Below are 27,967 nucleotides of genomic sequence, written 5' to 3' on the forward strand. Positions count from 1 at the left end.
AAAAATAAGAACTCAAAAGAGTACAGTAAGTTGGACAAATAAGAGCCCAAATTGGTGGTGCACGCCTTTATTCCCAGCACTCAGGAAGCAGAGGCAGGGAAATCTCTGAGTTCAAGACCATTCTACACACATACACATGTACATACACACACAGATATATACACACATATACTTACACAAAAAAATAATCTTTGTTTAAAAGAATATAAAAGAGCCAGCCTGGTCTACAGAGTGAGTTCCAGGACAGCCAGGGCTACACAGAGAAACCCTGTCTCAAAAAAACAAACAAACAAAAAAGAATAAAAAAAAATTAAAAAAAAATAAAAGAATCAAGCCGGGCATAATGTGCTCCCCTTTAATCCCAGCACTCAGGAGGCAGAGGCAGGCAGGTTTCTGAGTTCAAGGCCAGCCTGGTCTACCTAGTGAGTTCCAGGACAGCCGGGGCTATATACAAGTAAGGGCTATGTCTCAAACAAAATAAAAAAGGATATAATTAATATTTAATAGGAATAAGGCTTTGGTCTATCAGTCATCAAAATGCATGGCACACTGTGGGAAACATGTACACATTAAAGGTAAATTTATTTAACAGCACATGTCTCAAGTTTCCCGTTTGCACAATTCACAGACACTGTGGGGATAATGTGTGGCTGTGAACAACACTCCACAGTTTGATGTTGCTAGATCACTTAAGGAGAGTAAGGGGCCTGATAGCGGGCATCTGGGCTTCCAGACTTGCTCACGCTCCCTCCTCCGGGTGAGGAGCAGGGGCTAATCTTCCACCAGACTCTCAGCCTTCAGCTGGGCCCTCCTTATGCTCTCCAAGTTCAGCTGCTGATACTTTCTTTTGAAAAAGCCACACTGAAACAAAAAGGGGGGAACCTCATGAGCAAACTGAGGTAGCTGCCTGCTTCTAAGGCTGTCCCTAAACAGCTCCAGATTCCTGCTTCTTAGGCTCTCCCACCCCACCCCACCCTCACCCCACCCCATCCCACCTTCACCCCACCCCAACCCACCCCCACCCCACCTCTGAGCTTTCTCCATCCTTCCAGTCCCTTCTGGGCTGCCTTCCTGGTGCCCATACCCCAACAAGAGTTGACCTCCCAAGGTCCTCCAAAGCGCCAGAGGATTTAAACACCTCTCACTGGGAGGGCTATGGATTCAGTCGTGCTGCATCTAATCCATTCTGGTAGCCTGTCCAGAACAGCCCACCAGACTGAAGACATAAAGGTTTCGCACAACCTCTCATATCTAGAAGCTCAGAGTCTAGGAATAGGGGAAATGGCATTGAGTTGTCCTGACTGCCAAATGTAAGGGTTTCAGAAGGGAGCTCTCAGGCCTGGCACAGAAGCCAGCCCAGAGCATGCAGGAGCCTGGTTAAGCTTTCCCGGAAGCGTGTATGAAAGGTGAGAGGGTGGAAACACCCTCCTGGCAAGAGTAGCTGTGTACACCACAATAGAGAGTCATGAACTGATTTAGGGAACAGTTCAACTGGTCTGAAGAAAAAAAAAAAAGCAAGACTTACGGGTGTGAGGGCCAGAGGCCAGGATGTGGAGGGCCTCAAGAGAGTCTGGACTGTTGGATGGGGGGGGGGAACAAAGGACCTTAAAGGGGGTGACAATCAGGTATGTCTTGGAACAACTCTGTGTGCTCAAATACTTCAATTCAGCTTGTTGAGGTCTGGTCTGTTGCTATGGGTTGTAATGCTAAATACTTCAACTCAGTTTTCCCCAGAGAGAACTCGCCAGGTTCATTTGCCAAAACAGGATAAGAAGAGACCACAAGGCCAGAGTAGGTGCGGTAGGTCTGAGGTTAGCTGTTCTCAAAGGTACTGATGCCAACTGCTGAGCCTAATGCCTTCTCCTCCTTACAAACATAGAGAGCAGAGCTGACCTTGAACAAAATGGCTATAATCACAACCAAGACCAGGAAGCCTCCGATACTGCTGCAAACGATGAGATGCAAAGATCGTGACTCCTCCTCTTTCAGGAAGATGACCGTGATCTGGATAACGAGATGCTCCAGTAAGTCAATAAATTACAAAGGAGGAAGACAGTCCACATGTTATTTTAAGGAGCAAAAAGTAAGGACTTGATAACAAGCTGCATATTGATCAAACTGATGGCATAGCAAGAAGCTGACTGAACCCTGACGCAGCACTTTCACATCACCAAAAATCATCTAATGACCACAGTGCTTCACAAGAAACTGTTCTGCCCTCTAATCTAAAAGAGCTAGGTCATCAGGAGGTGTGACCTTGTCTTAAAGGTGGTCTGCCTGTCTGAGAACACTCTCACCACACAGATTCTATACCAGCCGTACCCCTCTGTGTACCTTGATCTCCCTATGGTTATTGACGACTTACTTAAATGATCTGAATCCTTTTCAACTCAGGTCTGACATATTTTTTAAGTCTTGTATAAATGTCTGAAGTCTTTGGCAATACGTTTTCCTACAAGAAATGTCTGGCAGGTTGCCCTGCTGTTCACCAGGCTGAATGCAGGCCCCCGGGACACTGGGAAGTGCAAGAGTGGTCCACCCATGGCACTGCAGGGCTCCTCTATTGTAAATCATCCCCAGTCATTTCCTAAGGACTTCATTAGCTGAGGACTCTTCTGTCACCTTGACATGCTAAAAAGCTCTACCATCTCCTGTTCCAGGCCTGTCCTTCCTGCCAGAGCATGTTGCCAGAACATAGAGCCAGGGGGTCATAATGAATCCCTGTTGCAAGACGCTGAGTTCCCTTCAGGCCAGCGCACCGGCACCAAGGTCAGGCATGCTTTGGAGAGCTTTCCATTCGGGGTAGGGAGTTACTCAACTCATCCTTGAGGCCTCTCTAGGCTAAGTTATAAGTGTGACTGACTCGGGACTGGCCCTCTAGACCACACTTAGCCTACAGGTAAGCCACGCTTTACAAGACTAAGTTCTGACCTTGAGAGTAGGAAGAAAACAGAGCAACAGAGCCAGAGTGGGAGACAGGAACAAAGACAAAGGATTGAAAGGTAGGGGAGGGGAGACAGGACTCTGGAACCTGTGCTAAGGAATGAAGGAGGCCCCAAGATGACAGGGTCACAATAGGACACATTGGAGTGGAAACAGCACCCCTCTTCTCAAAGCCTTCTTCCTTTGTTCTCCCCAAAGTGGCCCAAAGCTAGTCCAGCAGAACATCAGGAAGAGGCAAGGGATAGAATACAAGCATGTCCAATATATCAGCTGCCATTCTGACAATGGGTCAGGACAGAGCTGCCTCTTTTGCTGGTGACAGAGAGGGCATGCCTGCACTAACAGCGTGTATAAGGATCTCCTTGGAGCTTTCAGGAAGTCTCTTCCTGAAAATGGAGGATACATGAAGAAAATTCTTCCTGCTAACTTCCTGTTCCCTGCCTTGCATTCTGTCATATGGAAAAGCTAGTTGAACATCCCTACCCCGAAACTCCCAAAATCATCCTACTCCAAAATCTAAGTCATATTTAAAACTTTTTAAACTAAATTAATGTGTATGGGTGTTTGCCTATAAATATAATTTACGAGCCTGGAGCTCACAGAGACCAGAAGAGGGCATCAGATCATGTGGGTGCTGGGCCCACCAGAAGAGTAGCCAGCCACTGCTCTTATCCACTGAACCATCTCTCCAGGCCCCCAGATCAAAGTCAGCTTTTGGATTTTCAGAATTACAGAAGCTCAGCTAGTCTGCAAAATTCTAAAATCTGAAAAACTCTGAACTCTGAAGTGAAGTCTGACAGATACTCACCATTTAGATCATTTGAAGATTTGACAACTCTGAGCTGGCCACAGGGTAAGGTGTGGCCATCAAACAAGGCTCTAAGCCGGCAGGCTGCTGAGTGTAAGCCTGCCTCCCTCTCTAAAGAAACAGCCCATGCCTGTGTGGTATAATATGGAGGTGCCCTTGTCAGTCAAAGGCACTTGGATACACAGCTATTTAGAATCATAGATCATGGCACACCCTTTGTCACAGGAACCACTTCACACAGAACACCAAGTTTAGAGAAAAGAATTTTAAAGAACATGCTGTACATAATAACTTAGATTAAGCCGGGCAGTGGTGGCGCATGCCTTTAATCCCAGCACTTGGGAGACAGAGGCAGGCGGATTTCTGAGTTCGAGAGTTCGAGGCTAGCCTGGTCTACAGAGTGAGTTCCAGGACAGCCAGGGCTACACAGAGAAACCCTATCTCAAAAAAACAAAAAACCAACAACAACAAAAAAGAACTTAGATTAATAGCATGCATATAAGAAGTGGTTGACAGTAACTACCTTTGGAAAGAGAGGGTTAGGCTGTGGGAAAGGGAAGCATGAAGAACCCATTATGTTCAGTTGGTACCTTTCTGTTAGGGTTGGATTTCAATGATATTATTTATTTATTTATTTATTTATTTATTTATTTTGGTATTTTAAGACAGGATTTCTCTGTGTAGCCCTGGCTGTCCTGGAACTCAGAGATCTGCCTGTCTCTGCCTCCCAAGTGCTGGAATTGAAGGCATGTACCACCACTCTGGATTAATGATATTACTTTAAGAAAACAGACTCCTATTTTTTTTTAAAGAATCTAGGCAGTGTGGTTATAAATAAGGTGAAACAGAAAAGAAGGGAAAGAAACAGCTTGTGTTTGCCACAGCCAGGATGATCAAAGAAAATGGCAAATTGCTGCTACTAAAGCCATCACATTTTGAGAGTTTACTGTTATTGAATAAAGTCTGACATTGCAGAAAGACACACACATGTTCATTTATGTGTATGACATAGTATACCCATGACAATGTGGTAGTGCAAACCTGAATCCCAACACCAAGAGGTTACAACAAGAGGACCCAGAGTTCTAGGCTATTCTGTGTGGAACTCAGAAACCCTGTCCCAAAATAAGTTAACAAATCTTCAATAGAAAAGAAAATGAGATTTTTCCAGAGAGAGCAGTCGAGTCATTATAGTTAGCAGTCCTGGCTCCCATCACTTCCTGCATTGAGGAACCATGCCTAACTGAATGCTTACAGTTCTTGTTGAACCTCAGACTCCGTCAAGAGCAGCCTACACTCTCTGAAAGCTGCTGCACATCCAGGCAGACGAATATCAACAAAAATTAAAATGCAGAGGCAGGCACAGTGGTGCACACTTTGATCCCAGCACTTGGGAGGCAGAGGCAGGCAGATCTCTGTGAGCCTGAGGTCAGCCTGGTCTACAGAGTGAATTGCAGGACAGCCAGGGCTATGTAAAGAGACCCTGTCTCAAAAAAAAAAAAAAAAGAAGGAAGGAAGGAAGGAAGGAAGGAAGGAAGGAAGGAAGGAAGGAAGGAGGGAAAGAAAAATAAGAAAATTCAGGGGGGCTTGGAGAGATGGCTTAGTGGTTAAGAGCACTTTGGTTCTTCCAGAAGACCTGGGTTCAGTTCCCAGCATCCATGTGGAGGCTCACAACCGTCTGTAACTCAAGTTCTAGGGTATCCAATCTAGGGTCTCTTTTTTCCTTTAGATAGATTTATTTATTTATTTTACATGTATGAGTGTTTTGCCTGCATCTGTGTCTGTGAACCATGTGCACACATGGTGCCTGCTCAGGTCAGAAGAGATCCTAGAACAGGAATCACAGATGAATGTGAGCCACCATGTAGGTGCTGGGAACTGAACCTCAGTCTTCAGCAAGAGCAGCCTACACTCTTAACCAATAAGCCATCTCTCCAGCTCCCAACAACCTCTTCTGTCTTCTGTGGGGACCAGGAACACATGTGGTACACAGACATAGGGGCAGACAAAATACATGTAAAATAAAATTTAAAAAGAAGAGAATGAACATGCAGGGCAACACGCACAAGAACATTTAGCCCAGACCATAGGCATCAGTTTGTCTTTGTTCACATTTTTGAAAAATGAACTCCAGCATTTCTAAAGCTCCGTCTAAGGAATTAGGTCGTGAGCATGCTCCTGCTCAGCCCTGTGACACTAATGTCAGATACTAGGACGACACCATATGTGCTCAAAAACAGCTTCTCCAGTAGGAAACGTTTTAACCATTTCCTAAGTTATTTTCAAAATCAATAGATTTTTAAATGAATTATCCACCATTGTTGGCTCCTATTTCACAAAAGAGAAACTGAGGCAGAGGCTCGGGGTCACAAGGGCAGTTGGTAGTGCCCACAAGATCAGAAGTGACAAAGGCTTTTCCAGAACACTAATCAGAAAACAGGCAGGTGTTACCTTCGTCCTGTGGTTCTCTGCATTCAGCCCCTCGTAGAGAGATTTGTTGAAAGATATTTCACCAAGGATCTGCAGTTCAGTTACGTCTCTTAGTAACTGTAAGGTGGAGAAAGTTGGGGTGTGGGGGAAGACAAAACATAGTTTAGACATGAGCTCACCATTTCTAGAAAGTTCCAATCATCTTTCACTTTAAATAGATCCCTTCTCCAATCTTCCCTAGCCTTCATAAGTGGTCGCAGCACCCAAGCAACAAGTCTGTAGTTACTCCCCCATCCCCTAACTTCTTTTCTCTTACACTGGACCTCATGCCACAACCCCCATCCACAGTCAGTTCCAGACAGTCCTGAACATTCTGCAGCACCCACGCCCCGCCTCTTCTCCTCCAGTCCCACCCCTAATCCAGGAGAACACGCTGCTCTCATCTGAATCGCTGCACAATGATAAACTCGATCATTCCTTCCCACTTCATAGTAAGGCCTCTCTAGGAAAATAAAGTTTGAGTAATGTTATACAAAGTAACAACGGTACAAAGGCCCACGGGCCACAATAACATTAGCAAGCTAAAAATTAGAAATGACAGATAAGGAAGAGACAGGAAAGGGTGAAGAACTGAATACAGACCAGATCGTGTAATTCTTTGCACGCCATGAAAGAAGTATGGATTTGAATGTATCCAACGCCAAAGTCCACTGCTTCTGTTCATTTGGAGTTTCTGGTTTTTGCTTTTAAAGGAAGCTAGCACAGTCTAATTGTAAATGAATTATTTCGTGTTTTAAAAATCATGTGCATGGGGGGTGGGGTGGGGTGGAGAGAGGGCTCAGCAGTTAAGAGCACTGACTGCTCTTCCAGAGGTCCTGAGTTCAATTCCCAGCAACCACATGGTGGCTCGCAACCATCTGTAATGGGATCTGATGCCCTCTTCTGGTATGTCTGAAGGCAGCTACAGTGTACTCACATACAATTAAAAACAAACAAACAAACATGTGCATGTATGTGCACATATGCATGGAGACCAGGAGAAGAAGTTAGATCCTCCAACAACTGCAGTTACAAGTTGTTGTGAGCTGCCCAACTTGGGTGCTAGGAGCAGAACTACTACATCCTCTGCAAGAGCACTGCATGCTCTGAACTGTTTAGCCATCTTTCCAGCTCTTGAAGACTTATTTGTACTGGCTAGGGGGAAATCCAAGATGAAGAGAGCATGTCCAAGGTTATGCAGTAGGCCAGAGACGGTGAGCTGAATTACAGCCACATCGGTAGAGCCAGAGAGAAGTGATTTCATATGTATTCTGAAGGTGGGAGGCAGGACTTGCTGCTGGGATACACAAGGGATGTAGCAAAGAGGTAATCACAGGTAATTCCAACGTGCCTTAATATGGAAAAAGATTAAAATCCCTACTAAGTGACTTGCTAAGAGCAGTTTGAGACAGAAGGTCTATTTTGAACGGCACATTTCAGATGCTATTATCCTTTCTTAGAGGACAGGTCCTTTAGGATTGGACGATCCAATCTGCAGCATCTCAGTCTCAAGTACCTGCTTAGTGTGGCCCACGGAGATCTCTGCGGCCACAGTTACATTTTCTTTATTAGACGTGATAGCACAGATCACGGAATGCCATTCTTCTACATGCTGCAAAAGAAAAAAGTGAGTCAGCTTACTCCCTTTTCGTGCCTTAGGATTAAAAATCTGTATTCAGATAGGGCATCCAAGGTCCCAGAGTAGACGGTGTGAGCAGTTTGAGCAATTCCCCTTCGCCCAAGCAAAGTGTCAGTTACCCTGGCAAACTGGACCAGAGAGGCTGAAAGTCTCAGAAAGACCATTGCAGAACCTGCAGCCTGACCCCGGCAGTCACCCTCTCAAGAGGCCGTCCACATCCCTCTCTCGGGCTCTTGAGGCGACTTCGCTCACCTGAACAGCATCGCTTCCACACGTGGGCTCTTGACTCTGGGTGCACTCAGTGTCAACCTGAAACGAGAGCCTTTGCTGAGCAGCCCTGCGCTCTCAGTCCCGCGAGGCATCTGCCCCCTCGCGGCTTCCGGGAGATCAGCACGTCGTTGTGGAGCCGCGGGCCGGCGCTAGGACCCAGCGGGCCGGCGGGCGCGCGCGTGCTCGCGGAAGTCTCGCGGTGTTTCTGTTTGAAATGACCGGCGGGCACCCGCCATGGCAGCGTCTCACTCGCGGTGCAGGACACGGCTCTTTCGAACGTACGCAGCGAGGGTCGTCCGGGGGTCGCAGCGGCAGCCTGGCCGGCCGGCTGTACAATGGTTCCAGCCGCCGAACCCGAAGCGCGCCTTCAGCAGCAGCCTCAGCGACAGTAACCTATCGCCGGCTGTCGCTTCCGACGACCCGGACGACCCCGACTTCCCGGGCAGCCCCGCGGGCCCGCGGCACAGGCGTCCTCGGGGCCGCGACTCCCGGAACCAGCGGACCCTGACAGACACTCATAGAGTCCAGAGGCTCCGACCTCGGCCCCCGCAGAAGTGCAGCACCCCGAGCAGCCGGCTGCGACCGCCACCTTTCCCCAGCTGTAACCCGGGCTGCCTCGGCTCGGACCTCAGCGTGTGCATCCAGTCCAGGGACAGCAACGAGCTGGGCACCAGTGCCTCCCTTTTCAGCTCCCCGGCCTCGCCCGGAGCCTCCGACTCTCTGGATGCAGACTCTACAGTCCCCGGGGGTTTCCCCTTCCCGTCGGCCTCCCTGGGTGAAGCGTCTCTGCCCTGCCCCCAGGAGGTAGCATCGGATGAAGGCAGGTACACCGGGAGGGCCCGCCAATCCGAACCCAGCTTCACGTCATCTCTCTTTAGCCTTGCGGACTCAGAGACCACAGAAGATAACGAGTTTGGGACAGACGGGGAGAATGTGAAGGAATCGTGTTGTGAAAGACAGCAGATGGGAAACAAACTAACGGACCCAGATCTGACAAGCCGGGGAAAGAGAACGGCCAAAAAGGTGCCCCAAGGAGTCGACCAGATAGAGTATGGGGAGTCCAGTGCTTGCAAAGACTTTCGTGTACCAGGAGAAATCAGCAAGCCTAAGAGAACTAGGCCACTTCGGAAGAGGAAACAACAAGTAGCAATGGGAACCCTTCCCCTCCACTCCCACCAATCTAAGAAGAAAAGGAAACATTCAGTCTCCTCCCGGGACTTGAATAAGGATTCTTGGGCCAAAACCAGAGCCTCCTTCGGTTTCCATAAGAAGAAAATTATAACCAGTGTGTTGGAGGTATGCAGCAGTTCGATTGCCAGTTCTCCCTCTAGGTCTCACCTGTCTGAATGTTCAACCCCTCCTATCAAGAACAGAGCAAACAGTACTGTTTCTTCTCGACGCTCTTCTATGCATTTGCTGAGTCCCTTAAAGACCCTGCATGTCACAGACAAAAGGCCATCTTACGCTGAAAAGGTTTATGGGGAGTGTAATCAGGAAGGGCCTGTCCCCTTTAGTGATTGCCTTTCCGCAGAAAAACTGGAACACTGTGAGAAGATTGGGGAAGGAGTGTTTGGCGAAGTGTTTCAAGTATTTAACGACCAAACACCTGTAGCCCTAAAAATCATTGCTGTTGAAGGATTAGATTTAGTCAATGGGTCCCACCAAAAAACCTTTGAGGAGATTCTGCCAGAGATTATCATCTCCAAAGAGCTGAGTCTCTTGTCTAATGAGGTGTACAACTGCACAGAAGGCTTCATTGGGCTGAACTCAGTACACTGTGTTCAAGGGCTTTACCCTCCCTTGCTGCTTAAAGCCTGGGACCACTATAACACAGCCAAAGGATCTGCAAATGACCGGCCTGATTTTTTCCAGGAAGACCAGCTCTTTATTATCCTGGAATTTGAGTTTGGTGGGGTTGACTTGGAGCGAATGAAAACAAAGTTGTCCTCCGTGGCTACTGCAAAGAGCATTCTCCACCAGATCACTGCATCCCTGGCTGTGGCAGAAGCATCTCTGCACTTTGAGCACCGGGACTTACACTGGGGAAATGTGCTCTTAAAGAAAACCAACCTCAAAGAACTCCAGTATACCCTCAATGGGGAAACCAGCACCATTCCCACCCATGGGCTACAAGTCAGCATCATTGACTATACCCTGTCCCGCTTGGAGCGGGATGGGATTGTGGTTTTCTGTGATATCGCCACTGAAGAGGACCTGTTTACAGGAGAAGGTGACTACCAGTTTGAGATCTACAGGCTCATGAGGAAGGAGAACAAAAACTGCTGGGGTGAGTATCACCCTTACAATAACGTGCTGTGGCTGCATTACCTTGCAGACAAGATTCTGAATAAGATGAGATTTAAAAGTAAATGCCAGAGCGCAGCCATGAAGCAAATAAGGAAAAAACTGCAGCATTTCCACAGGACTGTACTGAGCTTCAGCTCTGCCACTGACCTGCTCTGCCAACACAGTCTATTTAAGTAAGCCAGGAACTTCATTAAGTACACATTGCAAGTCCAGTACTATTAGTTAATCTCTGCCACTTGAGCCGGATGAGCCGGATGGAGGTGAAAGCCCATCCATCCTTAAAGAGTTCCCTGTCAACTTCTTAAAAGATAATCTTGTTTTTAAAGGTAACCCAAATGTTTGTTGACATTAAACTTGTTTTAACAAATGTTCTTTAAAAAAAAATAAACTAGACAGAGAACAAGTGTATGCATCTTAAGTCCTCTTCCTGTCAGCAGAGTCTACAAGTCTGATGTTGCTGGGTTTTGAGCCTTGATATCTTATGTAGGATGAGCAAAACCAAGCCTCAGCTGTGGTCCTTACTGCTCTTGATGCTGTTGTCAAGATGGCCAGCAGAGAGCAAGAGACAGACTAGAGAGTCAAAACCAAGAGGGAGGTGTGTCACCTGCATGGGGAAAGTATGGGAAATGTTTATCAAATTCACTCAACAATCACAGAAGCAGAATTTATAGATTTTCAACAGGAAAATAAATGTCTCTGTGGCTCTAATGTTTGAAATTTTGCTTATTTTCATCAAAGAAAGGGAATCAAGGTTCTGCTTTAAAATCTTAATGTCTAATTTCCTTCTGACTGTTTTTCCTAATATCTTCCCATAATTAAGTAGTCTTGTTTTTTTCTTCTAAAGCTTATCTTGGTTTTTGTTTCTTTGGTTGGTTGGTTGGTTGGTTGGTTGGTTGGTTGGTTGGTTGAGACAGAGTATCTATGTGTAGCTCTGGCTCTCCTAGAACTTACTCTGTAGATCAGACAGGACTCTTGAATTCACAGAGATCCACCTGCCTCTGCCTCCTGTGTTCTGGGATTAAAGGTGTGAGTCACCATTGCCTGTCTGGCTTTTGTTTTTAAAATTAAATGCACATTGGTTTGTGTGCTGGTACAGGTTGGAGGGCAGGGGGACAAGTAGAGATGAGAGGACAACCTCAGGTGTCATCCTCAGGAATGCTATCCACCACTGAGACAGAGTCATTGGTTGTCCTGGAATTTACCAATTAAACTACGTTTCTGGGATCCTTCACTTGGCTAGCAGTGAAATTACAAGCACATACCACCACACCCAACATTTTATATGGATTCTGGGACTCAAATTCTAGTCTTTGTGCTTGTAAGGTATATGCTTTACTGAGTTCTTTTTCAGCCCTTGTTAGGTGTTTTGTTTTGTAATACCAAGTTTTGATCCCGGTCCTTGTGCAGCCTAGCCTTCCACTAAACTGCATCCCTAAGCTCTCTCTTTAGTGTATGAGAAGATCTCTGTTGAGGTTGGTCCTGTGCATTGTGTATTACAATACTAAGTTCTTTGCTCCAAGATCCAGTTGCAGTCTGGACATGAGGCATTGTATTGAGCAGGAAAGAATGTTCCCCAATAATCTCTGATTGGATAATAAAAGGCTAGAGCCTGTGACTGGGCAGGAGAGAGAGGAAGGTAGGACTTGAGATTGAGGAGGGGGTCTCAGGGATGATGGGGACAAGGACAAAGTAGGGGAAGAAGGAAGTTGTCATGAAGCAGGACAGACCAAAAGCACTTAGCCTAGAGGAAATCACCCTGAAGAAACACGTGGAGTAGAGCAAGTAGAGCAAGACTCGGTCAGCAAGTAACAGGCCCTGTGGTGGGGATGTAGATTAGAATAGCTCAGAACCTGGCCAGTTTAGGTTTATAGCTTGTTAATAAGGTTTCTGTGTCTTATTTGGGAGCTATACAGTGTAGAATAGGGCAGAAACACCTCTTAAAAGTACCATTATAGATCTCACTAAGTTGCTCAGGCTACTTACTCCATAGCTGCAGGCTTGAACTAAGGAACATCCTTGTGTTATCCTCACAGGCAGCTGCAACTACAAGCCTGTGCCACCAGGCCTAATTTTTATATCTTATAGAATCTGTAGTCTCTGGAAAGAGATTCGATAATAGTAAAGAATCCTGTTGAAATACCTGAGTCTTTGTCAGATGCTTCACTCTTATAATCTGGAAGTCTCGTAATTTGATGGGGACACAAATTTGCAACTGGAATACAGCTCCAAAGAGATTCTCCCCATGAACCTGCCAAATAAAATGAGCAGAAAGTCAGAGTTCAGTGGCTTTACCAGCTTTAGGTTGGCAGCAACCACTATACACTTACATTGAAGGAGAATTCTTTGTGATCAGAAGGGCTTTGGCTTGTGTTCATGTACATCACTGACGGTCTGCAATGAGAAGACGTGTGTGAGAACTCAAGGTTCCTTCCTGGGTACGAATGAACTTGAGTGTTTCCTGCTGAATACACTAGGACAGGCAGCACATGTCGTTAAGAAGACTCAACACTCAAAGTCAAAATGTGAAAGCAGATGGGACAATATAATATTTTCAAGCTATGCAGTTGAACTTTACTCAGTTGGAGTTTCCCTTTTCTCCAGCTTTGTTCGTCTGTGTATGTGTGGCAGTGCACTTGCCTGTCAATGTCAGGTCCCCTACTGTCTCCACTTTAGTTTTTGACAGTGTCTCACTAAACCTAGGAGCTTGTCATTTCAGCTAAACTGACTTGCTGGCAAGCCCAAAGGATCTGCCTCTCTGACCCCACCCACCCCAGCACTGACATTACAGGTGTGGATCATACCACCTAACTTTTACATAGGTGCTGGGAACCTGAACACAGGTCCCCGTGCTTGCCTAGCGACAACTTTCTTCACTGAGCCATCTCCCAACCCTTCTCCAACCCCACAGCCACTCTGATAGCATCACATTGGTAGCAGGACCAGTTAATACGGTGCTTCTGATGACAACTGTGGTGTTTCAAAAACCTAACTTGATGTATGCAATCAATACAGTAAAGAAACCAAAACTGCTGCTCCATGGGTGGAAAGGAAATTTATTCCATACTGCCAAGGCCGTCCCTAGCATAGACCTTGCTATGCTGATAGGCACTCCAGGAATATGTAAATTGGGGAACCATATGTCCGATGTTGCCAGAGGTAAGAGAAATGACTCCTTTTGGCAGACGGGAACCAGTTTCACAAGTTCCTGAAGAATGCTAGCATTTATATAACCACCAGAAATTCTGTAGTCTAGGTTAAGCTGGGCCTAGACTCAATTTTGGATAAGTCAGTGGGACTGCCCTTTTGGCGGTCAGGGGTTAGAGGAGGTACCCTTTGGACCTGACTATCCTAGAGAGGTTAGGCACTAAGCAGCCTCCTCAGAGAAGGGCAATGCCCACATCTACCCTAATGGGCACTTCTGTCCACACAGAGAATCCCAAAACTGTCCTCGTTGCATGGCCGTCACACAGACCCTTTGGGAGTACTTACCTGGAAAGAACTGCAATGAAGGCATGCCTGAATTGAAGGCTGTGAGTCTCTCTGGCCAAAGACTTCTCATTGGAACTAGGAACACAATGTTAATTAACCACACACTGCTTTGGTACCTTGACTTCCTAAGAACCATCACAAAGTGACTCACTGAAGCCACAACTAAGAAAACATTGATTTTGTAAGGATGTTTCAGTCCCCGTACTTGATATTTTAGGCCAAAGAATTTTCTGTTATGGACTTGTTCTACACACAGAATAACAGTTATTACCATCTGTGGTGTAAAGTACTTGAAAGGAAGTTAGGACAAGAATATTTGTAAGCTATGCAGTTGGATTCTACTCAGCAGTCAATAGAAGCCAGTATCAGCTCCTAAATCATGTCAATCAAAATTGGCTCTAGAAAGCTGGGCATGGTAACCCCTTTTATTCCAGCACTCAGGAGGCAGAAGCAGGCAGGTATCTGAGTTTGAGGCCAGCTTGGTCTATAGAGCAAGTACCAGTCCAGCCAGGGCTACCCAGAGAAACCCTGACACGAAACAAAAGACTGCAGACACTCCTCAGGAACAGAACTGCCCATGTTTGACAGCTCCTTCCCAGCACCACATCCTGTTCTGTCTTTGAACGTGGAGGCTTTGCAGAGTTAAGGAAGCTAGAACGAGGACTCTAGTTCAAAGCTTATCCTACCAGAATATACCCTAGTGTTCCTTTGTTTGAATGAAAATAGCGTCAGCATCTTTGGTGAGAGGAAATTTCTGTGAGCTCAGGGAGCCAAGGCCAGAACTTAAGGTTGCTGACACAGTCACTACTTACTTGGAGATGGTCACAGTGATATCTGCCATCCTATTTGGAAAGATACTCTCCTCTAGCTGCCAAGTTACTGAGACATTTACCTATTTTAAAGGAGAAAATAAATACGTAAATGGGGGAACCAGTCACCTGAGACAACTGCTTACTGCTCAGGTCCCAGACTGCTTCATTGCCAGGGAGTGGAACTTGGGTAGAAAAAAAAAAGGTTTAGAAGGTATGTCCTTGTTGGAGGAAATATGTCACTGGAGGCGGACTTTGAGTTTTCAAAAGTCTGCTTGCTGATCAGATGTAGCTCTCAGGTGCTTCTCCAGCACCATGCCTGCCTGCCACCATGCTCTCTGCCATGAGGAAAATGGACTAAGCCCCTGAAACTGTAAGGAAGTTCCCAATTGAATGTTTTCTTCTATAAGACTTGCCTTGGTCGTCTGGCCTCGTCACTGCAATAGAACACTGACTAAGACACTGGCTAAACAGCATTAGGAAACCCAGCTTACATTCCTCATGGTTTTTGTAGTGTAGCCACTGTTTCACGTTAGCCTCGCAGTGCAAATGCTGAGTGAGCCAAACAGACGGCTTATTCTCCTATGAACGAGGGAAACCACAACAGAGTTCTGCACAGTACGAAGATGATTTGGTCTGACATCCCTCCCATACTACCCCCATTTCCCTCTGCTTTCCTGGGGGAAGCCAACAGTAGCCACACTGTACTTCAGAAAACTATTCCCCACACCTCCTCTGTTCTCTACTTGAGGGCAGACTTGACAGTTGTAAACACTACTGACAGTGATGACAGCAAAAGAAGCATAGTAACCACACCTGAAAGTTACAGATGAAACTGGGAGTCAAGGGTGACAGGAAGAGCCACCTAATCACAACAGACTCACTCACAGATGATCTCTTGAGTATAGGGTGACCAATCTTGCAGTTCATGACCAGGACAGAAGCAACTGGCTTGGGGTCATCACATTGAATATCTGGAGAGAGAGGCTGTTAAAACAGAAAATGTTTTATCTTTGTTTTATAATTTTTATTTATTTATTTTATGGGTGGGAGTATTTTGCCCACATGAGTGTTTTGCATGCATGTGCATGCCTGGTACCTTCAGAGATCAGAAGTGGATGTTAGATTCCCCTGGAAGTGGAATTACAGATAGTTGTGAGCCACCATGTGACTGCTGGGATTCAAACCCAGGACCTCTGGAAGAGCAGCTGGTGTCTTTAACTGAGCCATCTCTCCAGCCTCAAGAGATGCTCTTGAGGAAAAGTAGTTTCCTCACACCAATTAGACAACCAGTCATTGATTTGTCTACATGTCCGACTTGGTCCCTGGCCTCCTCACAACTGAGAATTGAGTTTAAACCCAAAGCCCAAGGGAGTTCTGTGAGCCAGGTACAATGGTGGTAGAAACTGGTTCCAGCTGACAGGACTCTGTAGAGTCTTCATGGAGAGGAAGGTGAGTGTCTCACTGAGATGGAGGAAATGTTTAGGCTCAACCAGGCCTCATCTGGATCACCAAACAGAGCTCCGCCCCAAGATACCCCATCACTAGTTCCGTTCTAGATGTGTAGAAGATAATTTCAATTTTTCATTCAATATATGCTAACTTAGCTCAAGCAAACTGAGACACACACACCCCTGGCGCAAACCTATAGTCCCAACAGAGTCAGGTTTTACTGACTTTCTGCCATGAGGAAAACTGTCTTGTGGATAGCCTCACTCAACAATGGAAAATGCAGAGTTGTTAGAGGGTAGGGTGGGTGGAGTTAAGGAAAAAGGCAGAGGAAGCTGTCCTGAGAGCCTCAGGGCAGGGCAGGGCAGGGCAGAGTAAAGAGATCAGGTGATGCCAGGAGCAGCATGATCCCAATTAGGTTTACAGACCCTGCAGAGGAAAGCTGTGTCCAGAAACCCTGTATCTGCAGCTCTGTACCAATGGACACTGAATCTAGTTCTCGCTGTCAGAGTAACCTAGATTCCCTAGACAAGAGCAGGGTGGTTTCCTAGTTCCCAAAAAAACTAACAGCAGAGTTTCCCACCATCTTTGAATTAACAGACCAGAACGTCTCAGTATTGTGACCTGGCAGCCACATGATTGCTAGCCTATCTTTGCAGCTGGCCTTGTGTCTGTGAGCCCAGCATGATGAACAGTGGGATAGAGTTTTAACTTCCTCCATTTCTTAGGCATTAAAATTTATCTCCCACAATCCCGGTTAAGAGAGACTTTACAAGGAGGGGTGATCGTGTAGGCAAATGGTGCTGCTGCAGGTTGCAGGGCACGGAGTTAGAGGGGATTCATCTGATTGCTATCCCTGTACTGCATAGAGCTGAAGGAGGCTGGTGGCCATGGAGTAGAATCAGACTGGCAAACAAGGAAAGGCATGGCAGCATGTTTCCCTGCCCCTGTCTCCAGTACCTTGTGCATCTTCTTAAACTGTAAGTTTCTGGGATAATGCAGAGCCATGTTTGTCATGTAGGAATCTTCCCCGGAGTTAGTCAGGCTGATGTTCATGGTCACCTCCTCTGTGACACCCACTACCAGTTCCTGCCTGTGAAGGGTGAGAGAGAAGACAGAGAGCACACTGGCAGTGTATTTAATCTGTAAAATTCCTACTCATTACAGAAAAAGCACATTTTTTTAAAAAGAGATTTTATTCATTTTTTAAAACTTATTTATGTGTATGAGTACACTGTAGCTATCTTCAGACACCACAGAAGAGGGCATTGGATCCCATTGCAGATGGTTATGAGCCACCATGTGGTTGCTGGGACTTGAACTCAGGACCTCTGGAAGAGCAGTCAGTGCTCTTAACCACTGAGCCATCTCTCCAGCCCTGAAAAGCACATTCTTAATTATCCTCTAAAATAAACTGCATAAAGGCACAGATTTTCTTTCTTTTAACAGAGCTGAACCACCGGCTCCGTGTCTACCTTAACTTCTTTTTTTTTTTTTTTTAAATGTCCCTTTTTTTTTTAAGATTTATTTATTTATTATATATGAATACACTGTAGCTGTCTTCAGACACACCAGAAGAGGGCATCAGATCTCAATACAGATGGTTGTGAGCCACCATGTGGTTGCTGGGATTTGAACTCAGGACCTCTGGAAGTGCAGTCAGTGCTCTTAACCACTGAGCCATCTCTCCAGCCCCTACCTTAACTTCTTAGTCACTAAGCTGTTAGTGACATCATAACCACTTAGTGATCCAAACACTGTGCCCCATGAGCTTAATTAATCCTCAGAATTACCCTACAAAGAAGTATAGTTACTTTCCATTATGCAGAAGAGGAAACAGAAGCCAAGAGACTTTACCACGGTAAAGAAGCCTTTACCACTGAGTTCATTTTAAAACAGTTTCATTCCGTTGCTCAAACTCATCCTGCACTCACTATGTATCCCAGCTGGCCTTGCAATCCTCCTTCCCCCCACCCTCCCAAGAGCTGGGATAACAGATGTGAGCCGCAGTGCCTGCCTCTGTGTTGTTTGTTTGTTTGTTTGTTTGTTGAGACAGTGTCACTTTGCAGTCCAGGCAGAGAAATCTAGTTGTCATTTGTAAGGTATCCATGTCCAAAGAGAAGTCAAAACCCACTGCTACATTGGACTCTCAAGAGTAGTGTCCCAGCTGTGTACACTAGGTGGCGATAAAGGGCAAGCTGTGCACACCACATCACCTTGCAACTGGCCACCAGGCTGATGATGGCTGTAATTCATTCCCAATTGAGTGCAGCAGTGTCTTAAATGAGTTCGTTAGGGGGCTGGAGGGATGGTTCAGAGGTTAAGAGCACTGACTGCTCTTCCAGAGGTCTTGAGTTCAATTCCCAGCAACCACAAGGTGGCTCACAACCATCTGTAATGGGATCTGATGCCTTCTTCTAGTGTGTCTGAAGACAGCAACAGCGTACTCATATACAATAAGTAAATAAATCTTTAAAAAAAATTTTAAAAGAGGAGTTCCTTAGTGCTGGCCCCACATAATCATGCACGTCTGAAATGGAAGTCTTACAAACATCCACTCAAGGACAGGGGATCTGCCCTAGAGAAGCCAACTCCAGACAACTGGCCATCAGCAACATGACACACATAGTAGCCATTGAGGCATTTTAAAGAACGCCACATGTCCCAAACCAAATATGATCTCAGCTCAATTCCAGCAAAACCATCAGGGAGCTGAACTTTTGTTGGCTTCAGTGTTACAATAAGACATCTGCAGGGATGGAAAGGTAGTCCACGTCTGTTGTCTTATCAATGCAATTAACCTCATGTGGATATCTGTGTTATGAAACATGGCAGGTGCCACTAAGGAACTACATTTTGTTTTTCATTTTATTTTACATACATGGATGGTTTTGCCTGCATTTACGTATGCACACCACATGCATACAGTGCCCTGGGAAGCCAGAAGAGGGCATCAAATCCTCTGGAACTGAAGTTACAAACAGTTGTAAGCCACCATGTAGTTGCTGGGAATTGAATCTGGGTCCTCTGGAAAGGGCAGTTAGGACTCTTAACCACTGAACCATCTCTCTAGCCCTGGAATTACATTTTTTTTATTGCATTTAAATGTAATGACCTTGGAATTAAATATCCAGCTGGGACTGTTGCTGAGCGTGCTGGCTGATGCAGTTCTAGATGCCTGGGCAGAGCCTCCTCCTTAGTCCCTACCTCTACTGTCAGCAATCCGGAGACTAACCACAAAAGACAGCCACTGGCTTTGCCTTGCTCAGCCGAGGCCCCATCCTCTTACCTCACCACCACTGTCCCAGTTGTAATTATTTTCTCCCTGCTTCCTACAGTTCATCACTGTCTAGCACAGTGGTTCTCAACCTGTGGTTCGCAACCCCTTTCAGAGTTGACCAACTCTTTCACAGAGGTCACCTAAGACCATCAGAAAACAAAGATTACTATTTGTAACTGGAAAAATTACAGTTATGAAGTAGCAATGAAAATAGTGTTATGTTTGGGGGTCACCACAACATAAGGAACTGTATTAAAGGGTCAAAGCATGAGGAAGGTTGAGAACCACTGACCTAGCAAGAGCTAGACTGTTAAGATGTGGGCCTGCTTTGCTCCTCTGATCTCCCAGCTCACATCCAAGGCCCTTCTAAGGTCCCCTTAGGCTTACCCCAGCTCTCCCATGTTACTCCTCCGTCCTCTCACCCTCTGCATTCACATAGAGTCTGTGCCCCATGGGCCAGGGCTGCTTCCATCAGGGTATTTGTTCAACACTCAGACCCAAAAGGATGGAACCCACAGCTATCCTCCCTGACCACCCTATTTTAACCCTCACCCCTTCCCTGCACTGTTCCCCTCCAGGCCTGACTTATCTTTGTACCATATCCCATCAACCTAGAGTTGACTTATCTATCTCTTTCCCCTTAAGTACCAGGAGGGAAAGGATTTTTGTCTGTACCATTTACTGAAGTGTCTCCCAGTATCTAGAGTCCCTGGAACCGAGTAGAACTACTCCAGAGTTTGTTTATGAATTTGGCCAAGAGGTGAACCAGAGGAAGTTCTAGGAGTAAGGATCACTGTGAACATAGCCTTGTCCAGGAGGTCAAGAGACCTGGGTTCAAGTCCACCAAATGGCCACTGAGAGTCTATACTTATCACTGACAGGACCTTAACTATTTCCCAATCCATACAATGGGAAGGCAGATCTTTAGCTTGCCTCCCTCATAGGGTGGCTGAAATAATAAATACAAAATCCCGTTGAGGGCCATGAGAGTTGGGAAAAGGAGTGTTCATGGATCTGGATAAGGGGCTTGCCCAGGTGAACCCTTCAGAAGACATCAGCTGCAGAAATGATGGTGAAGAGAACAGGATCCAACTCACTGAGAGATGGCGGTGGTCAGCTGGATCTCGGCGATGCAGAACACTTTGTTCTTGCAGTCCTTCTCGAAGGGCAGCTGGAATGAGACAAAGAGGAGCAGAGTCAGCTCCAGGATTCTACCCTTCCCCAGCAACCCTGCCTCCAGACTTCTCGGGGCACTTCTGCCCAACATGTCCTCCCGCTTAGAGAGTGAAGGCAGATGACTGGGACTGTGCCCACATGGCCAAGAGCTGTGTGACATTCTTAGACAACATGGGCACACTGTGATCTAGACCTTCAGCCAAGCTCAAATATGGTGTGATCTTTGTGGAGTGATAGGCGTGCTGTCCTATTTGCTTTCTGGGCACTGAGCACTAACCCTGGGGCAGCTTCTACCTCCAACATCAGGGAAGGAAAAAGCTTTGTGAAGGAAAGCTCCTTAGTCTCTTGGAGTGTAGGCAGAAACAGCCGGGCAGCGACAGGATGCTGTAGATGAATTCTTTCGAGCACCCTCCCCCACCAGGGCAGTCTTCTGGGTAAGTTAAATACTTCCCTTGTAATTCTGCATACATGACACAACTAAACAAGACACTCACGTTGGCTTGCAATCCTAGCACTGGGGGTACCTTGGTAGGATGATGAGTTAGAAGCCTAGGCTACATAGCAAGACCCTGTCTCAAAAACAGAGAGAGAGAGAAAAAAAAGAGGTTTAGTTCAGAAGGTCTCTTCAAGATTGAAAAAAAACTCAGTTTGAGTTAAAAACAAAACAAAAAACAAAACAAACAAACGGGGCTGGAGAGATGGCTCAGCGGTTAAGAGCACTACTGCTCTTCAGGAAGTCCTGAGTTCAATTCTCAGCAACCACGTGGTGGTTTACAATCATCTGTAATGGGATCTGATGCCCTCTTCTGGTGTGTCTGAAGAGAGTGACGTGTACTCATATAAATAAAATAAATAAATCTTTTTAAAAAACCCAAAAAACAAAAACCAACCCAGGTGTTCTAAAGTATCCAAGTGCTGTTTTTTTGCAGTGAAGGAAACAGCCAGTTCCCCAGCTTAGGAGTTTTTGCCCATAGCTCCGAGCAGCTGGAGATCACTGCAGCAGCTTTCTACAGGAATAATATCATAAACTGTACTTGAAGTGGGAGCCCAGAGCTTGAAAAGAGACCATGCATTCCCTGGAAAAGGAAGATACAGTTTGCAAGTCAACAGTGTGGAGATCTACCTAATTAGATCAATAAATTTGTTAATTTTGGTGCTTAGGTTGAAACCTAGGGTCCATGCCCCAAGTCCCATTTTTAAATTTAAGTATTATTTCTTTTTACTATGTGTTGTATACAATCCATGTATATGCATGTGGGCACATGAATGCCACAGGGCCCCAAGGAGGTCAGAGGCTAGCTCTCAGGCATCAGATCTCTTCCTCAACCAGATCTCTTGCCCAACATGGCTTCTCCCTTCTCCATCCAACTCTGATGGAAGATGAGGGTTAACTTCCCTTAGCTCCCAGCTGCCTTCCACTCTGCTAACATCCATGCATTCACAGCACCTATCTTTTTCATCCCTTTTTTTGATGGAATACATATTTTAAAATCTCTTACCCAAACCATCACAGCAACAACTTATATGACAACTTATAAACAGATGTTGAGGAAGATATCTACATCTTCAATTTTCTCCCTAAATTACTCATCTACAAAGGAAAGCAAGAGCAGGAATAGTGAGCACACAATCAACACCGTGTGCCTCCCACATGGTGTCCTGACACTGCTTTACTGCTTCAAGGTGCCCGCCAAAATGCACAGCCTGGATCCAACAATGAAGCAGCATCAGAAATAACCCAACCGAGGGACAGGCTACAAAATGACTGTCCTACGCCCTTCAAAACTGACAGACAAGAAAACAAAGGCTGGGCATGAAGTCGAATGCCTGTAGTTTTTACCACTTGGAAGGTGGAAGCAGGAAGATCAAGAGTTCAAAGTCATCCTTGGTTGTATAGGGAGTTCAAGGCTCTCATGGATTAAATGAGACCCAGTCTCAGAATAAAAATAAAGACAAGGAAAGCCATAAGTCAATCATCCTAGGTTAGAAGTGACTAAGACAATAACAATGGAAGGTCCCAGATTTATTTTAATTTATTATCGATTGATTGATTGATGGTTGATAAAGAGTCTTATTAGCTCAGGCTGGCCTTGAACTTACTGTTTAGACAGGGATGGCCTTGAACTTCTTCTTCTTCTTTTTTTTTTTTTTTTTTTTTTGGCTTCTAGCTCCTACATTCTGGGATTACAGTCAAGTGTGACAGCAAGCCATTTTATTGAGTGCTAGGAACTGACCTAAGATTCCATGTATCCTACGAAAGCATTCTACCAACTGAGCTACGTCCTCAGAACTATTTTTTTTTTCCTATTGCTAAAAAGCAAGGTACTAGGATATCAGGTAAAGTGTGACTAAGCAAGTATAGTATATAGCAGTATTCCATCAGCATTAATCTGATTTTGTTCACTGTGCTATGCAAAGAATGGCCTGGTTTTTAGGAAGTATATACTGAGCATTGGGTAAAGAGGTATCAGAAGTCTTTGGATTATGTTTTAGACAGGGTCTCACTCTGTAGTCCTGGGCAGCCTGAAACTTACTAGGTAGGTGTACTTGACTGGTTTTGAACTCACAGAGGTCTGCCCTCAGTCTGTGCTCTCTGAATGCTGGGATTAGAGTGCACCACCACACCCACCCCAACTACCACCTTGTAATATTCTTGTTATCACTTCTTTCTCTCTGATGATTTTTCTCTACTCTTACAGCCTGTTAAGGACAAATCACTTTAGGTATAGCAGGATTAGAAAATCAGCTCTTTCATCTCTCCATGGTCATGAAAAAATTTCCGTGATACTACCTGCCTGGCCCAGCTGCACTGATGGGCACCAGGATAGAGGTAGGTGCAGGCTTGGTGGGCCAGACAGCTCAGCATGAAGACTCTGCAGCTCAGGGCAGCTCGGGCTGGCTCCAGTCTAGCCCACACCAGTGACCCACCACAGCATCCTAAGATACCATGCAAAGTCAGTACACAGTACATCCATGTGCGTCACTAAGCAGGTAGGGAGCACATCTGGTGAACAGGTGCAGGGCAACAGCTAGATACCTGCTACCCACCAGTGAGCAATGAACAGCAGCCATCTTGGAGGCTCCACTTCCCTACTGACACAGTTTGAAGATGCCTCCCTCACAACTCTAGCTGTCTTTGAAGTTAGGGGAGCAGGTGTTTCATGTAGGATGTCCCCCAAGATGGTTGGGTCCTTCCTTTGGGCAGACTCACCTGGAAGATGGCAGAGGGTTCCTTGTAGTGGTCCAGGATGGAGTTGGGGTAGTCCTTCCTTCCACCAGACATCTGGAACTCGTAGCTAACCTTGATGGTGATGTTGGAGAAGCAGTCCTCCTCACAAAGCTGTGGGTGGGGAGGACAGAGAGGTCAGAGGTGGGTGTGAAGGAGATATAAAGAGTGATAGTGGTGACACCTCCCCCCACCCCCACACCGAGTCTTCCGAAGGATCCGGGCAGAGGGGAGCTGTCCCTCAAGCAAGCCACCAAGAACTTTATTTTTTTTCTTTACTTCACTACTTTTTTTTTTTTTATGGGGATGTTTGGGGGCATTTATTTTCTTTCACCAAGAACTTTAGTTTCTCCAATCTGCTCACTGTTGGGTCTCAGGGCATTTGATAGTTCTCACCCCAGTCACAAAGGGACTCTAGCTTAGACTATGTGTTGGGCCAACAAGAGCCATGGAGGGGAGAGTCGTAGCCACGTGTGAGTTAACAAAGACCTCCAGCAGGTAGGGAGATGGAGAGGTAAAAACTGAAATAGGAGGCGGGTGGGTGGAGGGGGCCATTTGCTAAGCTCTGTTTGAACGAAGTCTTGTCAGAATGAGAACACTGAAGGCTGGTGAGATGGCTCAGTGTGTAAAGATGTTGCTCCCAGCCTGACAACCTGAGAAGGAGAGAACTGACTCCCACAGGCTGTTCTCTGACCATCACATGTACATTGTGGAGTGCACAAATACGTAAATAAATAAATGTTGAACTTGAAAGGGAGTCAACTTGATTGCCTGGTAAAATACAGCTAGGCTTTTTAAATGTTAAAGATTTATTTTATTATTTTAATTATTTATATGTGTCTAGTGTGGGGTATGTGCACACGAGTGCTGGTGCTAGCCTAAGGAAGCCAGAGGCATTGGATCCCCTGGAGCTGGATTCACAGGCCTCCACCCCCCACCCCCCACCCCCACGTGGTGCTGGGAACCACTTTCAGGTCCTCTAGAAAAGCAGCACGCACTCCTGACCATTGAGCCATCTCACTAGCTCTATGCCTTTATTTTTAGAGGGCCATAGATGTTCTAGAAACTTCCCTAAGCCAAGTAACAATTAAAAGTGCATTCAAAGCAGAATCCATTCTGACAAGGCCACTTTTTAAAAGCTGCCTCTCAATATCTTCAGCAAGATTTCTCTTTTTAAATAACATTTTTTTTTATAAAAAAAATACCTCTGTCTTTCTAGTTCTGCCTTTTCATTCTAATTTTCTGATGTGGATCCATTCAAGGCGCTCAGCCTACTGTTACTATCAGGTAAGATTAGACACCATAATCAAACCATTCCCTGCTGCATCCAGCCTCTGGAAAGCTCAGTGATGGTGTCTGTGTTCAGTTTTGGTAGATGCCTTCCCTCTGTCCTGCTTTTTCTCTCTTCATCCTTTGCTCCTTCCTTCCCAGGTGACTAAGTGTAGCGCCTCACACGTGCAGAGCATTCAGAACTCACTCTGTATCACAGAAACACACCCACAGCCCAAGCTTCTTTAGTTTGGGTTTCTGGTAGGATTATATTTCCGATGTCACTTTGTGGTTCCTGATATGTTATGGTTGCGTCAGTCGCCTCACTCGTCTGCGTAGGGAGGCCCCTGTACTGTAGACACATTCTCTGGGCTGTTGCCTAAGTTCTCTACTTACCTCCTCCTCTGTGGGGATGAGCCAGAAGTGTTCACACAGAGAGGACCGTCCGCTCCACTTCCTAAGGCAGCTCTGACAGCTGCTCGGGTCCACACACTGCAGCCTCTGTCTCTGCTTGGCCACATCCACGTCCACCGTAAAGTTGAGTGACATCTCTCTAAGGCCTGGGGTTGAAGATCAGACCTTCTGATGAGACTGGAAGGGCATGGCTCAGGCAGAGAGGCCCTGCCTGCTGAAGCTCTGTGAGCCAATGCTGAACATGGTCCCCATGAGTGCACTTCCTTGAAGCCAGACTCTAGGTCCTTTTTGGGTCTCTCCATATAGCTCTGGCCTAGAACTCGTTATGTAGATGAACCTTGCCTTGAATTCACAGAGATCCACCTGTCTCTACCTCCTGAGTGCTAGCATTAATGCCTGGCTAGTCATCACCATTGTGAAGATGATATCCCCCAATTTTTCCGATAGACCTGGTCAGGGTCTCTCAGTGTTCTGGTCCCACACCCAGAACATTCTCTAGGTTGAATCCAACCTTCCTTGGGGAAAGGTGTGCTGACTAGTTTTGTGTCAACTTGACACAAGCAAGAGTTCTTTGGAAGACAACCTAGTTGAGAAAATGTCCCCTCTAGATTGGCTTGTAGGCAAGCCAGTAAGTAGTATTTTTCCATGGCTTCTGCTTCAGTTCCTGCCTCCAGGGTCCTGCCTTGAGTTCCTGCCCTGAATTTTCTGGATGATGGACTACAAACTGTAAGCTGAAAGAAATTCTTTTCTCCCCAAGTTGCCTTTGGTTGCAGTTTTTTATCACTGATAAGTTATTTCTCCACCTGCAGAATGAGCCAGATTCATATGTATAATAAGCAGGTAGCCATTACCTGGCTCAGACGCTACACTTGAAGAGTCAACTTCAAAACACAGTTCTACATCCATCTTGCCTGTGAAGACCATGGGCAGTGCATCGGGGGTAAAGGTCATAGATACAGTCAGGTCAACCACAGGTCGTGAGCTAAAGAAGACAGCAAAGAGGCCCGTGAGAAGTGCCCATACTCTCCCACATTCAACATCACTGACACGCAGGGGTGCACTGAGTTCACAGGCTATATTAACGGGAGGGGAAGAGGTGAGGTTTTGTTCTCATGGGGAAGCAATTTTCGATCTTGTGGCTAGAACCCCTGTGTACCCTGCCCTGCAGAAAGTTCCATATCTGTTGTCTGTCCACCAACATCTCCAAACTAACAGGCCTCCAAATGGGGCATCCACTCTCCTCACCTTCCAATCCCCAGTCTGCCCGCCTCCCTAAACTCCTGTTTCAGCAAATGGTGCTATCTTACCAACCACAGGCCGTCAATAAACAGGAGCAGAGACATGCAAGGCCCTGGTGATGCCGTGATAGGTCTGGGTGACAGAAATGGAGGCTACTTAGGTCAGGTGGTCAGAATGCTCTCCCTGATAAAGAGGCCTCGAAAGTGAGAGCCATTAACAAGAAAAAGCCAGCTATGTGAGGGTCTGAGGGAAGAAAACAGAGCTGGTGCAAAGGGCCTGTGGCAGGATGAGGCTCACTTGTTTGAGAAACACAAAGGTCAGAGAGAGAGACAGGAACATATGAGTGAAAGACGACAGCGGCGACAAGAGCTGGGGATAGGAGGGTGGGCAGGACAAGACACAGACAGTGTTGTAGGCAGAGATGAGGAACTGGGATTGGGATTTCACTGAGGTGGGACCTACAGAGAGGTTTTAAGCAGTGGAGTTAGAGGGATCACGTCAAGAGAGCACAGTCTACCTGGTGATCCTGACAAGAGATGACAGCCCCATTAATAAAAAAGCAATAGACAGGATAATGGAGGAAGGATGAAGCCGCCTACAGAGACCTTTGTCCTCTGTAGCTCAGAGGACCTGGAGCTGATGATCCACCAGCCTCAGCCTCCTAAGTAGCTGAAATTCCAGGACCCTGCCTCCAGGCCCAGCCCCAAAGTTTAATCATCACTCTCTAGGTGGGTTATACTATCATTTGCTGAAACAGGAGCCTGGGGCAGGGACAGCCTGGGGATTGGAGCTCCATTTGGAGGCCTGTTCACTTGGAGACAGTTTGGTGACATCCAGACAACAGGTATGGAACTCTCTGGAGGGCAGGTGCACAGGAGCTCTAATCACAGGACTGAAAATTGTCCCAGGGGCTCTGAAATTTATAGCAAGCTGCACCCCACCACCAGAACTGAACTATCTTCCTTGTGTACTTTCTCATGTGACTCTCCCATCGCTGTAAGCCAGGCACTGTCATTATTCCCAATTGTGGATAAGAAAGTTGGGACTTAGACTTTGATAGTCCACTCAAAGTCACACTGCTGAGAGCTAAGGAGCAAACCCACCCAGGCAGACCCTAGAACCTGTACCCTGTCTCCACACCTCTTCCCTCCCTCCGTGCCTGGAATCTGCAGGGCCCACT

At 46.3% G+C, this 27,967-nt stretch overlaps 2 protein-coding genes across 2 annotated transcripts in view; one reads left to right on the top strand and one right to left on the bottom strand.

Annotated features, from left to right (window-relative positions):
* Nucleotides 1–488: 488 nt before the first annotated feature.
* Nucleotides 489–27,967, bottom strand: part of Itgae (integrin subunit alpha E) — a 54,447-nt gene continuing 26,968 nt past the window's right edge. The window contains exons 17-31 of the mRNA XM_028787229.1: nucleotides 26,400–26,530; nucleotides 25,531–25,694; nucleotides 23,851–23,979; nucleotides 20,561–20,634; nucleotides 17,144–17,276; nucleotides 15,623–15,721; nucleotides 14,738–14,817; nucleotides 13,926–14,000; nucleotides 12,764–12,827; nucleotides 12,577–12,684; nucleotides 8,112–8,168; nucleotides 7,737–7,832; nucleotides 6,203–6,298; nucleotides 1,894–2,004; nucleotides 489–861 (exon numbers count right to left, since the gene is read on the bottom strand). Coding sequence (XP_028643062.1) covers nucleotides 772–861; nucleotides 1,894–2,004; nucleotides 6,203–6,298; nucleotides 7,737–7,832; nucleotides 8,112–8,168; nucleotides 12,577–12,684; nucleotides 12,764–12,827; nucleotides 13,926–14,000; nucleotides 14,738–14,817; nucleotides 15,623–15,721; nucleotides 17,144–17,276; nucleotides 20,561–20,634; nucleotides 23,851–23,979; nucleotides 25,531–25,694; nucleotides 26,400–26,530 — 1,507 coding nt within the window. The 3' untranslated portion in view covers nucleotides 489–771. The remainder of the gene's footprint in view (nucleotides 862–1,893; nucleotides 2,005–6,202; nucleotides 6,299–7,736; nucleotides 7,833–8,111; nucleotides 8,169–12,576; nucleotides 12,685–12,763; nucleotides 12,828–13,925; nucleotides 14,001–14,737; nucleotides 14,818–15,622; nucleotides 15,722–17,143; nucleotides 17,277–20,560; nucleotides 20,635–23,850; nucleotides 23,980–25,530; nucleotides 25,695–26,399; nucleotides 26,531–27,967) is intronic.
* Haspin (histone H3 associated protein kinase) lies at nucleotides 8,337–11,136 on the top strand. The gene has a single exon (XM_028787230.1). It carries the CDS (start codon nucleotides 8,364–8,366, stop codon nucleotides 10,611–10,613), a length of 2,250 nt encoding a protein of 749 aa, XP_028643063.1. The 5' UTR covers nucleotides 8,337–8,363; the 3' UTR covers nucleotides 10,614–11,136.

Source organism: Grammomys surdaster, unplaced genomic scaffold (genome assembly GCF_004785775.1).
Source record: "Grammomys surdaster isolate TR1022 unplaced genomic scaffold, NIH_TR_1.0 125621, whole genome shotgun sequence".
Taxonomy (NCBI): Eukaryota; Metazoa; Chordata; class Mammalia; order Rodentia; family Muridae; genus Grammomys; species Grammomys surdaster.